The 16,921-nt window shown below is 45.4% G+C and overlaps 1 protein-coding gene across 4 annotated transcripts in view; it reads right to left on the bottom strand.

The window, feature by feature from the left end:
- LOC137429920 (RNA-binding motif, single-stranded-interacting protein 1) overlaps nucleotides 1–16,921 on the bottom strand; it is a 508,487-nt gene that overhangs the window by 320,427 nt on the left and 171,139 nt on the right. For 2 of the 4 annotated variants that reach the window (XM_068120302.2, XM_068120305.2), the window contains exon 1: nucleotides 15,171–15,468. The exons of 1 other annotated variant lie outside the window; for it this stretch is intronic. In XM_068120302.2, the coding sequence (XP_067976403.1) occupies nucleotides 15,171–15,368 (198 nt within the window). In that variant the 5' untranslated portion in view covers nucleotides 15,369–15,468. Of the gene's footprint in view, nucleotides 1–15,170; nucleotides 15,471–16,921 lie in introns of those variants that run through there. One more of the 4 variants, XM_068120301.2, reaches the window with a different exon arrangement.

Here is a 16,921-nt window from a genome sequence, read left to right as displayed (position 1 = left end):
CTACTATACCACAACCTTTGGTATCCCAGTCCAGTTATTCAACAACTAGACTACTATATCACAACCTTTGGTATTCCAGTCCAGTTATTCAACAACTAGACTACTATATCACAACCTTTGGTATTCCAGTCCATTTATTCAACAACTAGACTACTATACCACAACCTTTGGTATCCCAGTCCAGTTATTCAACAACTAGACTACTATATCACAACCTTTGGTATTCCAGTCCAGTTATTCAACAACTAGACTACTATATCACAACCTTTGGTATCCCAGTCCAGTTATTCAACAACTAGACTACTATATCACAACCTTTGGTATTCCAGTCCAGTTATTCAACAACTAGACTACTATATCACAACCTTTGGTATTCCAGTCCATTTATTCAACAACTAGACTACTACACCACAACCTTTGGTATTCCAGTCCATTTATTCAACAACTAGACTACTATACCATAACCTTTGGTATCCCAGTCCAGTTATTCAACAACTAGACTACTATATCACAACCTTTGGTATTCCAGTCCAGTTATTCAACAACTAGACTACTATATCACAACCTTTGGTATTCCAGTCCATTTATTCAACAACTAGACTACTATACCATAACCTTTGGTATCCCAGTCCAGTTATTCAACAACTAGACTACTATACCATAACCTTTGGTATCCCAGTCCAGTTATTCAACAACTAGACTACTACACCACAACCTTTGGTATTCCAGTCCATTTATTCAACAACTAGACTACTATACCATAACCTTTGGTATCCCAGTCCAGTTATTCAACAACTAGACTACTATATCACAAACTTTGGTATCCCAGTGCATTTATTCAACAACTAGACTACTATACCACAACCTTTGGTATCCCAGTCCAGTTATTCAACAACTAGACTACTATATCACAAACTTTGGTATCCCAGTGCATTTATTCAACAACTAGACTACTATACCACAACCTTTGGTATCCCAGTCCAGTTATTCAACAACTAGACTACTATATCACAACCTTTGGTATCCCAGTCCAGTTATTCAACAACTAGACTACTATACCACAACCTTTGGTATCCCAGTCCATTTATTCAACAACTAGACTACTATATCACAACCTTTGGTATCCCAGTCCAGTTATTCAACAACTAGACTACTATATCACAAACTTTGGTATCCCAGTCCAGTTATTCAACAACTAGACTACTATACCACAACCTTTGGTATCCCAGTCCAGTTATTCAACAACTAGACTACTATATCACAAACTTTGGTATCCCAGTGCATTTATTCAACAACTAGACTACTATATCACAACCTTTGGTATTCCAGTCCATTTATTCAACAACTAGACTACTATACCACAACCTTTGGTATCCCAGTCCACGCAGTTTCGTCACCAACTACATTATGAAGCCACAACCCTTGGTATGCAAGTTCAGTGTCCTCACCAACTTGACCACTATCGTACAACCTTGGGCAAACTGGTCCAGTGTCCTTAACAACAAGACCGATACACCCAGAGGGATTAAGCTGCAGAAGTATACAGTCTGCCTGCATTTTACGGCTTACACGAAACATCATTTTAAAAGAACAATCTATATGTAGTCTTGTGATTATCGGAATCTTTTAAAATGAAGGCGGTGAACATTACTTCTGCATCTCAAAATTACTTGCTTTGGAAAGCCCGAGAAACTTATGTCTGTTGAAAAACGATAAAGACCACATACGGAGAAAACGCTCAAGTTCTTGCCAAGGAGATTAAAGATGAATCCAGCCCCATGAAACGACAATCGGTTTTTAAAGCAAATTGGATCCTTCGATTGATGATCACAACATGGCGAGACAGACACGGACATCGACAGAGGCCTTTGTTTTGTATATGATTTAAAATTCAGAAAGACCTGATACCTGCACCGATAGGGTAGATCTCAACTACAAACAGCCTGGTTGTCCTGAGACTTCAGGAGGCTTTGGTGACCCAGGTGCAGATTTGAAGATTTGGGGAAAAGCCAGAACTCCATTTACAAAACAGAAGTCTATTGGTAGAAGTGTCAGGAAGATACCTCCTGCACTCCAATACCTCCTCCTCCTCCTGCAGGTACCTCCTCCTATCCTCCTATCCTGGAATACCTCCTGCACTCCAATACCTCCTCCTCCTCCTGCAGATACCTCCTCCTATCCTCCTATCCTGGAATACCTCCTGCACTCCAATACCTCCTCCTCCTCCTGCAGATACCTCCTCCTATCCTCCTATCCTGGAATACCTCCTGCACTCCAATACCTCCTCCTCCTCCTGCAGATACCTCCTCCTAGCCTCCTATCCTGGAATACCTCCTGCACTCCAATACCTCCTCCTCCTGCAGATACCTCCTCCTATCCTGGAATACCTCCTGCACTTCAATACCTCCTCCTCCTCCTGCAGATACCTCCTCCTATCCTGGAATACCTCCTGCACTCCAATACCTCCTCCTCCTCCTGCAGATACCTCCTCCTTATCCTCCTATCCTGGAATACCTCCTGCACTCCAATACCTCCTCCTCCTCCTGCAGATACCTCCTCCTATCCTCCTATCCTGGAATACCTCCTGCACTCCAATACCTCCTCCTCCTCCTCCTGCAGATACCTCCTCCTATCCTCCTATCCTGGAATACCTCCTGCACTCCAATACCTCCTCCTCCTCCTGAAGATACCTCCTCCTATCCTCCTATCCTGGAATACCTCCTGCACTCCAAAACCTCCTCCTCCTCCTGCAGATACCTCCTCCTATCCTCCTATCCTATCCTCCTCCTATATAGGATATCTCCTCCTATACATATCCTCCTATCCTATCTATATAGGATACCTCCTCCTCCTCCTATACATATCCTCCTATCCTATCTATATAGGATACCTCCTCCTCCTCCTATACATATCCTCCTATCATATCTATATAGGATACCTCCTCCTCCTCCTATCCTGGAATACCTCCTGCACTCCAATACCTCCTCCTCCTCCTGCAGATACCTCCTCCTATCCTTCTATCCTGGAATACCTCCTGCACTCCAATACCTCCTCCTCCTCCTCCTGAAGATACCTCCTCCTATCCTCCTATCCTGGAATACCTCCTGCACTCCAAAACCTCCTCCTCCTCCTGCAGATACCTCCTCCTATCCTCCTATCCTATCCTCCTCCTATATAGGATATCTCCTCCTATACATATCCTCCTATCCTATCTATATAGAATAGCTCCTCCTATCCTATCCTGCCTCCTCCTTTCCTGGAAGATACCTCCTCCTGCATGTAGTAAGAGCACTCCTGCACAAAGTGTTCACAAGACAGTATTGCATGCATGGATCACCAAATGTATCAAAGGTCGTGTTCAACACCCGTTGGCTTGTTGACTTGTTGTCATGGAAATACCAAGTAGACCTTTTCCTTCACCTGCCTAACTGCGGTACACCTCCAAGGTAACCCCAAAACAGCCTGGTTCTGCCGGAATTACAAAATGTCGTGGTGACTCCCTCATTTACTGCAAGCTCACGAAGAAAACCAATTACCTGTGTCAACAATGCCAACACCCAGTGCCCGTTTCGTCAAAAGAATTCCTGTGCCGAATCGTCATCACCAGCAAGTCGTCCTGGTGACGTATTTCTATGCAAACCTTCAACAAGTCCGCGGGCGGTTTTGACGTCTTCACCGGAAAAGCAACATGAACTCCTGGAACATGGCAAAACATTCGCTTTCTTCAATGTCAATAGCCCAGCTTGCCTCCATATTTGAACCGCAATCGGAGTCATTGTTAATGTGAGTTACTTAGGTGACCAGGTGTTATAGCTACCTTTTCAGAGGTGAATTGAATGAAAACCGAAGCTTTGGTGTTACAACACACCGGATACTACAGTTAGTGGTGTAACGCCAAACGCTTCCATCATGGAGGCCTGGTTTGCTTGAATGTCAAACCGCTCGAAGGCCTTGAAAGAGAGGCCGACCATGCTTCCAGCTGAGTTATGCCACGAAGGATGCGGAATAACTCATAGTTTTTTCTTCCTTCTCTTCTCCAACGGTCTGGTAGATTGGAATGCACATGTCACATCCTCGACAAAGACAAACTTCAGTGCCACGGCCACATTCTTGTCCAAGTACAACGTCAACGACAAGAAGACATGGCACGATTTTCCCCCTTTCTGTGTCGCCTCACCATCGGCAAAATGCCCGGGCACATCTATTTGCAAATGGCGAATGCAATATAAGCTGAACGAAGAGAAAACATGGGACAAAAAGCAAAAAAATAAGAAAAGAAACATACATCAGTCTGCTAACAAGGTGGGTCAGACACTGAGAAAATGGTGGCGTATGGGAGGTTTTTAGTGTCCATTGGCCCCTGCTGGACAGTTGTGGCGAATGGGAGGTTTTTAGTGTCCATTGGCCCCTGCTGGACAGTTGTGGCGAATGGGAGGTTTTTAGTGTCCATTGGCCCCTGCTGGACAGCTGTGGCGAATGGGAGGTTTTTAGTGTCCATTGGCCCCTACTGGACAGTTGTGGCGAATGGGAGGTTTTTAGTGTCCATTGGCCGCTACTGGACAGTTGTGGCGAATGGGAGGTTTTTAGTGTCCATTGGCCCCTGCTGGACAGCTGTGGCGAATGGGAGGTTTTTAGTGTCCATTAGGCCCTGCTGGACAGTTGTGGCGAATGGGAGGTTTTTAGTGTCCATTGGCCGCTACTGGACAGTTGTGGCGAATGGGAGGTTTTTAGTGTCCATTGGCACCTGCTGGACAGTTGTGGCGAATGGGAGGTTTTTAGTGTCCATTGGCCCCTGCTGGACAGCTGTGGCGAATGGGAGGTTTTTAGTGTCCATTGGCACCTGCTGGACAGTTGTGGCGAATGGGAGGTTTTTAGTGTCCATTGGCCCCTGCTGGACAGTTGTGGCGAATGGGAGGTTTTTAGTGTCCATTGGCACCTGCTGGACAGTTGTGGCGAATGGGAGGTTTTTAGTGCCCATTGGCCCCTGCTGGACAGTTGTGGCGAATGGGAGGTTTTTAGTGCCCATTGGCCCCTGCTGGACAGTTGTGGCGAATGGGAGGTTTTTAGTGTCCATTGGCCCCTGCTGGACAGTTGTGGCGAATGGGAGGTTTTTAGTGTCCATTGGCCCCTGCTGGACAGTTGTGGCGAATGGGAGGTTTTTAGTGTCCATTGGCCCCTGCTGGACAGTTGTGGCGAATGGGAGGTTTTTAGTGTCCATTAGCCCCTGCTGGACAGTTGTGGCGAATGGGAGGTTTTTAGTGTCCATTAGCCCCTGCTGGACAGTTGTGGCGAATGGGAGGATTTTAGTGTCCATTAGCCCCTGCTGGACAGTTGTGGCGAATGGGAGGTTTTTAGTGTCCATTTGCCCCTGCTGGATAGTTGTGGCGAAGGGGAGGTTTTTAGTGTCCATTAGGCCCTGCTGGACAGTTGTGGCGAATGGGAGGTTTTTAGTGTCCATTGGCCCCTGCTGGACAGTTGTGGCGAATGGGAGGTTTTTAGTGTCCATTGGCCCCTGCTGGACAGTTGTGGCGAATGGGAGGTTTTTAGTGTCCATTAGGCCCTGCTGGACAGTTGTGGCGAATGGGAGGTTTTTAGTGTCCATTGGCCCCTGCTGGACAGTTGTGGCGAATGGGAGGTTTTTAGTGTCCATTGGCCCCTGCTGGACATTTGTGGCGAATGGGAGGTTTTTAGTGTCCATTAGGCCCTGCTGGACAGTTGTGGCGAATGGGAGGTTTTTAGTGTTCATTGGCCCCTGCTGGACAGTTGTGGCGAATGGGAGGTTTTTAGTGTCCATTGGCCCCTGCTGGACAGTTGTGGCGAATGGGAGGTTTTTAGTGTCCATTGGCCCCTGCTGGACAGTTGTGGCGAATGGGAGGTTTTTAGTGTCCATTGGCCCCTGCTGGAGATTTGTGGCGAATGGGAGGTTTTTAGTGTCCATTGGCCCCTGCTGGACAGTTGTGGCGAATGGGAGGTTTTTAGTGTCCATTGGCCCCTGCTGGACAAGTTGGCAAGTCTCTGCTGGACGGAGTCATCTCATTAACCCCCAGTGGTAAGTGAGACCGAATCCATTTTAACCATTCCACCATGGCCTCTGCCATGAAGGACTATGCAGCCATGAGGGAATGTGAGGCCCAGATGGATGGACTTTGAGACCAGGTAGGCATTCCATTAGCTGAATTTCATTTCTCCCTCTCATAGGAAGAAACAAAATGCCGAGCAAGCTTCGCCATTGACTGTGCATGTGTGACAATCCAGTTCCAACGTAAATCCATGTGGAGACTTCTGCTTTGCACAATAGTAGGCCTAGATACCAGATAATGGTAGGTGCTTTAAACATCTCCCTGCTATGGTGGTTTGCAATAAAAAGGGAGGATATCAAAGCAAGGGCAGACAAAATCGATTGAGGCAGACGGTTATTTTGTCTTACGAGGGAAAGCAAATTCATCAGCTTGCATCCAGTGTGCAACTCATTGCAGCCAATCACAATCTGTTGACCTCTTACATACATCACAGAACAACCAATCACATTCCATTTGCGGGCTATGCTCACCTTAGCACCAGCCAATCACGTTTGGTATGAAATTTGTATACATCGCAACACAAGCTGCAATCAGATTGCAGGTCAATCCCACGTGGGATTTTGATGCGTTCAACGCAATATTGTTCGTTCAAGTTGTGTTGAGAGATCAATAAAATATTGTCGTGCGTATGTAATATATTTTAAACCATTTTCAGTGGGAAAAAAATAAATTTATAAACCGTTTAAAAAAAATTTTTCAGCCATTTTAATTTACCTCCGCTGTGCTGAACAGTTTACGTTTTGTATCTCACTGATAGGCCCGATCTCGATCCAGACCCTAACCGAAATAGAATCCGCTTGTTCTTGTCACCTACCCAACTCATCCACCTAGTTTTGTCATAATCTGTCCACAACCTTTTGAAATGTCTGCTATATACCGTTTTTGGCCTCATCCCATGACAAACAGACAGATAAAGAGCCAAACAGACAGATAAACAGCCAAACAGACAGATAAACAGCCAAACAGACAGATAAAAAGACAAACAGACAGATAAACAGCCAAACAGACAGAGAAACAGACAAACAGACAGATAAACAGCCAAACAGACAGATAAACAGCCAAAACAGACAGATAAACAGACAAACAGATAGATAAACAGACAAACAGACAGATAAACAGACAAACAGACAGATAAACAGACAAACAGACAGATAAACAGCCAAACAGACAGACAAACAGAAAAACAGACAGATAAACAGACAGATAAACAGCCAAACAGACAGATAAACCGCCAAACAGACAGATAAACAGACAGATAGACAGATAGACAAACAAACAGATAGATAAACAGACAAACAAACAGATAGATAAACAGACAAACAGACATAAACAGCCAAACAGACAGATAAACAGACAAACAGACAGATGAAAAATCGGTCAGAGACCGAGGACTTGCCAGAATGTACTTTTTTATCGGCCATTTTGGACAAATATGGCGACCTAACCACATGACAGATGACATCATCATTATTTGTTTTCTAAACTCATTTATTCCTTGATTTTTATTCATTTATTCATTTATTCATTTATTTATTATTCAAGAAATTCATTTATTTATTAAAAAACTCATTTAAAATTAAAAAAAAAAAAAAAAACTCAAAAATTAAAAAACTCATTCATTTATTCAAGAAATTTCATCTTGATCAGATGAAGTTTTGTACTTGTCGAATTATGACGTCATAATGGAGGCACCTATGACATCATCATTAACATATTTTATTCCCCATGGAGAGTTCTTTACAATGAGCCATGTCTCAATTTTTTCTATTCAGCACTTTCGAAGATATAGAGGTGCAAAGTTTTTCCATTTTTCCAAGATGGCGACCGAACCACGTGACCAATGACGTCATCATTATTGTTTTTTCTCCAGTTTATGCCGACATGGCGCTCAAGAAATTGCATATTGATCAGATGACGTTTTGTACTTGTCGAATTATGACGTCATAATGGAGGCACCTATGACATCATCATTAACATATTTTATTTCCCCATGGAGAGTTCTTTACAATGAGCCATGTCTCAATTTTTTCTATTCAGCACTTTCGGAGATATAGAGGTGCAAAATTTTTCCATTTTTCCAAGATGCCGGCCGAACCACGTGACCGATGACGTCATAAATTATTTTTTTTCTCCACAAGTTTATGCCGTCATGTCGCTCAATAAATTGCATCTTGATTGGATGAAATTTTGTACTTGTCGAATTATCGAATTATGACGTCATATTGGAGGCCTTCGGCCGAGAGAGTTAAAAATTGGGCAGTCTATTCCAGGGCAAGACAAATATGTGTGTAAAGTTTGGCGATTCTATGTGCAACGGTGTAGACGTTGTACTGCGCACAGACAGACAGACAGACAAACCAACTGATCAACATAATCTTTTCCGGCAAGTATTAAAGACAGGAGCGAAAACATAACCTCAATCCACATTCAGTGGCAGGGGGAATAATGTTGAACGTTGAGGATGTTGTGAAATTAACAGCAATCCTCAAAATTTTATTATATTTCAGGAGTAGCTCATACTGTCCAATTGATAAAAAGAATTGTAGAATTGTCAGACTGTGTGTGTGTGTGTGTGTATGTGTGTTTGTGTGTGTTGTTGGTTGTTATCTCCATTTTCAGATACTAGGGCATGCCCGTACTATATATAAGCTAGGACGTGCCCGTACGTGGGTGCCCGTTCCTTGCCAAAAAAAAAAAAAAAAAAAATTTTGTGTAGGGGTGTGTGTGTGTAAACATCCTAGGGCGTGCCCGTACGTGGGTGCAAAAAAACATGCGTGCAAACAACAACAAAAAAAAACTTTGAAACCACGTGGCAGTAACGACCATAGAACCCCCCCCCCCTCTATTTACATGAATGGTTTGGTCCATTCGCAACGACCACAGAACCCCCCCCCTCTATTTACATGCAATGGTTTGGTCCATTCGCAACGCCAAAGCGAACGGCGAACGGCTAAATCGCCATAGCTCGGTAAGTACTTGTCCGATTAATTTCAAACCTTGAAAAGGCACATCCTCGGGTCCCCAGCAATATACCTGGCAAGTTTCAAGTATATCGGACCGGTAGTTGTCGAGAAACAGCGGTCACAGACAAACATACACACACACATACACACATACATACACACAGAGATTAATGGAATTATAGATAGACTAGGGCATGCCCGTACTATATATAAGCTAGGACGTGCCCGTACGTGGGTGCCCGTTCCTTGCCAAAACCAAAAAAAAAAAAAAAATTGTGTAGGGGTGTGTGTGTGTAAACATCCTAGGGTGTGCCCGTACGTGGGTGCAAAAAAACATGCGTGCAAACAACAACAACAAAAAAAACTTTGAAACCACGTGGCAGTAACGACCACAGAACCCCCCCCCCTCTATTTACATGAATGGTTTGGTCCATTCGCAACGACCACAGAACCCCCCCCCCCTCTATTTACATGAAATGGTTTGGTCCAAAGCGAACGGCTTGCGGTGTTTGGTAAAGAAATCGCCATAGCTCGGTAAGTACTTGTCCGATTAATTTCAAACCTTGAAAAGGCACATCCTCGGGTCCCCAGCAATATACCTGGCAAGTTTCAAGTATATCGGACCGGTAGTTGTCGAGAAACAGCGGTCACAGACAAACATACACACACACATACACACATACAAACACACAGAGATTACTGGAATTATAGATAGATGAGACGCTGGAACGGAGCCTCCCAGGTCTCGAAGTACCAATCTTCATGTGTTTGTTTGTGTGTAAATGTGTACTGTATATATATATGTGTGTGTGTGTGTGTGTGTGTGTGTGTGTGTGTGTGTGTGTGTGTGTGTGTGTGTGTGTGTGTGTGTGTGCACACATATATCATATGTGTGCAAGTTGCTGTTGTTGGTTGCTATCTCCACATGTGGGTGAGTTTCAGGAGATGGAGGAAAAACCTACCACATCTCAAAGAATCTCCACCTGTGTGTGTGCGTGTGTGTGTGTGTGTGTGCCCACGTATGTGTGTGTTTGTGTGTGCGCGCGTTTGTGTGTGTATGTGTGTGTGTGCGCGTTTGTGTGTGTATGTGTGTGTGCGTGCGTGCGTATGTGTGTGTGTTTGTGTGTGTGTGCGTTTGTGTGTGTGCGTTTGTGTGTGTAGGCTATGTGTGCGTGTGTGTGCGCGTGCGTGTGTGTTTGTGTGTGTGTGTGTGTGTGTGTTCGTGTGTGTGTGTGCGTATGTGTGTGTGTTTGTGTGCGCGTGCGTGTGTGTTTGTGTGTGTGTGTATGTGTGCGTGCGAGAGTGTCTGTGTGTCACGCGTGCGGCCATAAATACACATGAAATGGAATCTTTGCTGTTCAGAATTATGAGGGCAATTACTGTAGTCATAAATGCCCGGCGAGCTTGTCGAGAATTTGATTCGCACTGTGCCTGTGCTTGTTGGATTTTGCAATAACAGTAGCACAAATTGCACCATCGTATACAAAGGACAAACACGAGACATGGCCTTGTTTGAGTGCTTCCAGGCAATCATCTATTAAATGTGCATTAAACTTTCCATTTAATGTCGATTTACAATAATTTTAATCGAGCCTCACCGCAAACGATACAGTTTGCCCATCTACTGGACTATGCTGTAATCACAAGAAAAACAGCTGATTATGATACAACACCTTCCTCCTTACAAAACAACTTGCAATTTCAAGCAACCACAGATTCTCATTTTTTGCGAACTGGATGTAAATTCCATGAAGAAATCCCCCTCGCACTTCCTCATGAAGCCGCTTGGCACGAGGTGCCGCCATCACACTAGCCAGCTGTGTTATGACCACGAAGCAACAGCCTAGGGGGCAATGCTGCACACGTTTTAAAAACATGTATTGAGGCAAATGCAACACGTAAATCTGCTGAATAGTATACGGTGCGTTCATAGCTTTGGCTCCTCAGTTACACTACAGTGATACTACAGTGATACTACAGTGATACTACAGCCTCACTACAGTCACACTAGTCATATTTAATTCCTACAACAGGCATACTGTAGTCGTACTACAGCCATACTACAGCCATACTACAGTCATATTTCAGTCATACTGCAGCTGTAGTACAGTCGTACTACATCCATACTACAGCCATAATACAGTCATACTACAGTCATACCACAGTCCCCCTACATCCATACTACAGCTATACTACAGTCATATTTCAGTCATACTGAAGCTGTACTACAACCATACCACAGCCATACTGCAGCTGTACTACAACCATACCACAGCCATACTGTAGCTGTACTACAACCATACTACAGTCATATTGCAGTCATACTACAGTCATACTACAGTCATACCACAGTCATACTACAGTCATACTACAGCATGTGACTGTGGTCACTCAGAACAGACTATTCATCACATTGTGAATGAGAGTCGCCTTTGGAAATTTGACGAGGGATCTAGGGCAATTCACCTAACAACAGACAGAGTGCTGTGACCTGGCTGTCCAACTTAGACTTAGATCTGTGACCTGCAATTTGTCATATGCAAGAAGAGGACAACGGTTACTGCAGAAGGGATATTGGCAGGGTTGTGTGGGGATGGGTGATGGCTACTGGCATTGGTGTAGCACAGGCATCCTGGGCAGAAAGTCCTCCTTCTGGCCCAAAGTTTGTTGTGTATCCTTGTTTTTAACATGATATGAACAACACATGCAGTAAGATAAGACAAGTGAAACGAGACCCCGCATGGGTGACTAGCACGGGTCGGTCGGAGACTGCACAGCCAATAATTTCAGTGCAAGTTTCATAAATGTCCCTTCATGTGTGTGTCTAAGACAACAAATACCCACGTATGCTGCATTCCAAGAATATTTACACACAATGTGCTTTCTTATTCAGCGAGGTCCCCCCAAACAATTCCTCTGTACATACAATGCACAGGTGAGATATAGTGATAATGTGATGTGCCACACAGTTATTATTTGAAATGTACAAATGTACCAGATTAGTAGTTAAAACACCAAGATGGTCTTACACCCCCTACTGGTATTTGTGTTACCTAAGGCCTGTCGAGGCATGGTGAAAACATGGAAGGCCTTCCAAAGTGACACGGACTTATTACCATTTGGTCACAAAGATCTGCCATTCTGCAGCAGCCGTGATCGACCCCAAGGGATGGAGGTGGAGCCTCTTCATAGGTATAATTAATTAGTTCACCTTGAAAGACAAACATTTCAAGGTTTTGAAGATGCATCTCGGGTTTCTCGGTTCATCTCTTACTGGTCATATTCTGATGGACATAAGTTTGGGAATTGAACCAAAAAACCTTTGGATTTAAAGCAAAATCGCTCACACTGCTATGCTGGCACAACATACTAGAGCGACTAAGACAACTGTCTACGGAATGCAACTTCAGTACCAGCAAAACCTATCCGTTTGTATGCAGCACAAGGCTGCGGGGTAGCTTCAATGGCTGAGGGCGTGGCTGTGCCACTGATGTAGCGCCCTCTCCTGGATAGGGCAGGAATTTGGCCATGGTGCCAGCGATGACTCGCCTACTCGACGCAAAGGACACCCTGGGATCTTTAACACCTACCAATGAATGCTGGCAGATGGGACGCTAATTCGACGTCCATCCGAGAGACGGCACACACACATCGACGAATCGCCATGCCTGTGAAACTCAGGTATGACAGTTTATAGCCGGACCAAGATTCAAACACAGGGGAGACAGCGTAAAGGTGAGTGTACGTATCTCTAGGTCATTCTGTCACCCCTTACCAACAAAACTCAATATTAGTTTGTAATACTACTTAGCGTTTCCTCCTCTTCTTCTTCTTCTTCTCCTTTAACTGCCACAATACATCCCATCTTCTTGCTGGGTCATCCGAAAAACAAGACAGAAACGTTCAACATATTTTTCTAACCCCCCTCAAGACAAACTAAGTCCAAAGAAAACCACAACATAACGAACCACAGATCAAAACCACAACATAAGGAATACATAAACGTGGACGCCAAAAAAAGAGAAGAAAAACAAATTATACTCTCATGAAGTGGTCGAGAAACTTTTGTATTACATGCAGGGTAAGTTTCCTTTTTGTACCATGAGAAGATGTACTGATGGTGACGTTCTAATTGATCGGTTGCCAACCTTCCATGCAAACGGCCGCAGGTTCAATGTGCCACGCATGCCGGTAAAGTTACAACCACGTCATTTCACGGCCTTCGCCCTAACGATATCACAAACCTGGAAGTCATATCAGACCTCCGCAGGCGCGTACGTGGGCCGAAGCACCGCGAACCGAGCGCGGCAATACAGCAAACCTCGTCTGCCCTGTTTAGCACTCCTCAACACCCATTTCCTTCCTGCCCAGCCTTCCCTGTGTGTCCTTTCCGCAAAAAGCACCGCATGCATTTTTTCCCCCCTTAAAACATGGCAGAGCAAAGCACACATTTTCCAGTTCTCCTTTCTCACATTGGAGAGTGGCTCAATATCACACTCCAATTTCCCCTTTTGGATGTGAACTCCAACCACCTACGCACGGCTAAACTGGGATATAATTCCCATTACAGCAGGGCCTATTCACAGCTGAGTGAAGGTGTCGTCACCTATGCATAAACTTAGATTTTAAGACTCATGATGCAAATTGTGTGAGGAGTGCAAAGCCTCACTTGCACTCTCATCGATGACCGACCCAAGCTCGGTGCTTTCATTTTGAGGGGCAACCCTTTGCTTCTTTCCTAGCATTCCTCCCTGCTAAAGTACTCCAACCCAAGCACAGTTACTCAGGTTACTCAGTAATGGATCTGCCCACCGAAGGCACAAGCTCTCATTGCGAACCTCTCCGCAACCCCAGACAGCCTCCTTCCTCCTCCGACTAAGCCAGCCCCACTCGGCGTGATGAATGAAACGGCCCACGGCAATTGTCCCCTGGGCCACGTCGAAGGGCCGGCTGCAGCCCATTCAGCATGGCACGCGGTGTCGGGGAGTGAAAGGAACGAGCGAGGCCGCCGGGCGATCCCCACATGTGCCGTGCACATGCCTCGCGGCTCGGCTTGAGGAAGGAGGACAACAGGCGGATCGAGACTCTCGGCACCGATGCCCTAAATATTTGGACAACCGCTTTACATCGCTTATTTGAGGAACGCTCGGCCTGTAATCTGCTCGTTAAGCCCTTCCTGATCGTTAAACACCTGCTTGTGCACTTATTGCCAATGAAACATAGAGGCAAATTGCGCAGCTGCAAGATTACCTAGGCAGCAACAAAGGCCGAGTCCGCACATCTTTTCCACGACGTTGGACCTGCCTGTTGGGTAAATTGGAAGCAATCATGCACAATAGGATAGCACAAACCACTTGCTGCAAGTGCTGTTGTGGAACATCCTTTCTGCTTTTCTTCATTTATTTTCTAAAAGTGAGGCCTGCTTTGTGCACAAGAGACGGCTAATGCCGAGCAGTGACGGTCATCAAAGGCCAAATCATATCTGACAGGGGCCCTTGTTAAAGTGACACGTTCAAATGATTGGGCTTCTCCACTGCAATCCACTGCCTGCAATGTCAACATGTTATCGGCGAGCTTAGGGAAGAAAAGAGAAAGTTCTTGACATTTGGCAGCAGTCTCAACAGCCGAGCACAAAATCAAGGCCTGATTGAGAACTGCCCTTTGGCTGCCTCAAACAAGGGGCTCCATCAAAGACAAGGAGCCCGTAAGAGAACCGAACAATATGACAAGCAACCTCGCTCCGATGACATTATTGCCACTTGCCATCCGTCAGGCACAACTGTGTACTCGTAAGTACTTTTGCCAACCCAGAAAGTGGTAGCAAACTCTGAAGACACAATTTCAACTGCTCATCTGGTGCAATGAAGTCAATATATATATATATATGTATATATATTATACCGCAAAAGGACAACTAAGATATAGAACCTCCTTTTCTCCCAATCAAAACCTGGCACCAATAGTCTTTTTAATGCGCGACGTCAGCTCGGTGGATTGTCAATGCAGGAATGAAATATTGGCGATTTTTATGGATGCCATTTACTTTACATAAAGAAATAAATTCTAGCAAACTTGGTTTCACGCAACTCGAACGGTTCCCAACCGTTAGTCCCCCGCTGCTCCTTACCTTGCGTGCCAGATACATATCGCTGTGAAGCTGCACAACGTTTCCCCGAGCCACGGTCAAAACCATCGTATCGGGCGCCAGCAGGGTGAGATGCAGAGCCACCCTCGCAGTGTGCCGCGGAAGTGGTACCCCGACTCCGCTCGATGGGCTCGGCAGAGGTGTACGGTAAATAGTATTAAAGCGGTAACGGCAGTGCATGCGTGGAGGCACACCGGCACTGGCTCTGAGAAGCGGTGCCACGCCTCACTCACGGCCAGGCGAAATCTGTGAGGTCAGCTCTGAGGGTGGAGGCACTGGGAAGGCGGCCCAAAAGAGTGGCTCTGGCTAGTAGGAGGGGGCAAAGATGTGGGCGGTGGCCGGAGGAGTGGGAATAGCTCAAGTTCCGCCTTCGGTGGGCAGTCGTTATACGCTTGCTGTGGGGCACAAAAAGGGGCTCTCGTGTTTAGATACGGCTGGTAGTGTGGGGAGGATGGGTTAAACGGTGGTAAAAGGGGCTGTTGGGTGGAGCTGTGCAATGAGTTGTAAGAGCAAAATGAGATGGCAAATACACAGCCTCAGGCGTGAAACAACCCGCTCATTTGATCAGACAGCGACCTGCTGGTTCTTTCTCCCACACTCCATGTGGTGTTTGATAAATTGACAAGAAAGCCGTACAAGCAGGAACCCCTGTAAGGGTGAAAATGGCAAACCGGGTGTGGTAGAAAGATCTCGTCGCATTGTCTGTAAATCCCACATCGCCCTCCTTGCCACCTCCTCGAAGAACCCGCAGTGGGAGGAACCTATCGGGACACTGTTGCAGGGATGACGACGCAAAAGAACAGCCGAAATTTCCATTAGCTTGGCGCTTGGGATGGCCCGGGGTCCATGCTACAACTGCAGTCTTCCGACTAGTCAAAAGAATTGCACAATCCATTATGCCGCACTATTCCGACCACACGTGGCCTTCGACCGACATCTTTTGAGCAAGCTTTATTATTTTGAACTTCGATTTCAGTTGCAGAAGGTATTGCTGGCTCAGAAGAGCCGGAATAATCCCCCTAGGGTTTCCTTAGCATTGTGTAATACAGCCCCGATTTTGGTTCATTGCAAGTGTTTCCATGGTTACTCTCAACAAATAAAACAATGGAATATCACTGCCAGGAGCACGTTCACTACAGAAAAATGCATTTACAGGCAAGTAATGCAATCGTTTTTCAAAAACAAAAAGGTCCATCTATAAAGGACAAAAAGTGCACCTTGAGCTGCAACGCTGTGCATCGATGCGACAGTTTTATAGTTGAGTCGGGAATCAAACCAACACTACAGAGAGCTTAAAGGTAAGTACACTACCTCTGTAGCGTCCTGTCCAAGCAACAAGTAATCAACTTCATCAAGTGTATTGGGGATGGAGAATTGTTTTTGGTAAAGTTGCTTACATTGCTTATTTGAGAAGGTTTATGATTCCTCTTCTTCTTTTTTTGCAATGAGGCTCATGAAGGAGCTTATACATGTGCATCAGGTGTAGGACTAGGATGTTGGGAGATATCAGTGCACTTTCACAAAAGGCTGGCAGGATGGCCTAGATTCTAAGATCTAGGCCCTTGAGGTACGCACACTCGCCCCTAAGCTGACCAGCTTGGGTTTGAATCCCAACCCAGCTATAACCTGTCATCCTGATCTTTCACAGGCAGGGTAATTCATCAACGTGTGTGTTGTTCCTCGGATGGGCTTTAAATTGGTCTGCCGGCATTAGTCGGTGGACGTCAAAGATC

The sequence above is a fragment of the Myxine glutinosa genome, chromosome 6, assembly GCF_964187855.1.
Source record: "Myxine glutinosa chromosome 6, kmMyxGlut1.1, whole genome shotgun sequence".
In the NCBI taxonomy this organism is placed as follows: Eukaryota; Metazoa; Chordata; class Myxini; order Myxiniformes; family Myxinidae; genus Myxine; species Myxine glutinosa.
Note: the sequence above shows the minus strand (reverse complement) of the source record. Positions and strands in the feature narration are given on the sequence as shown.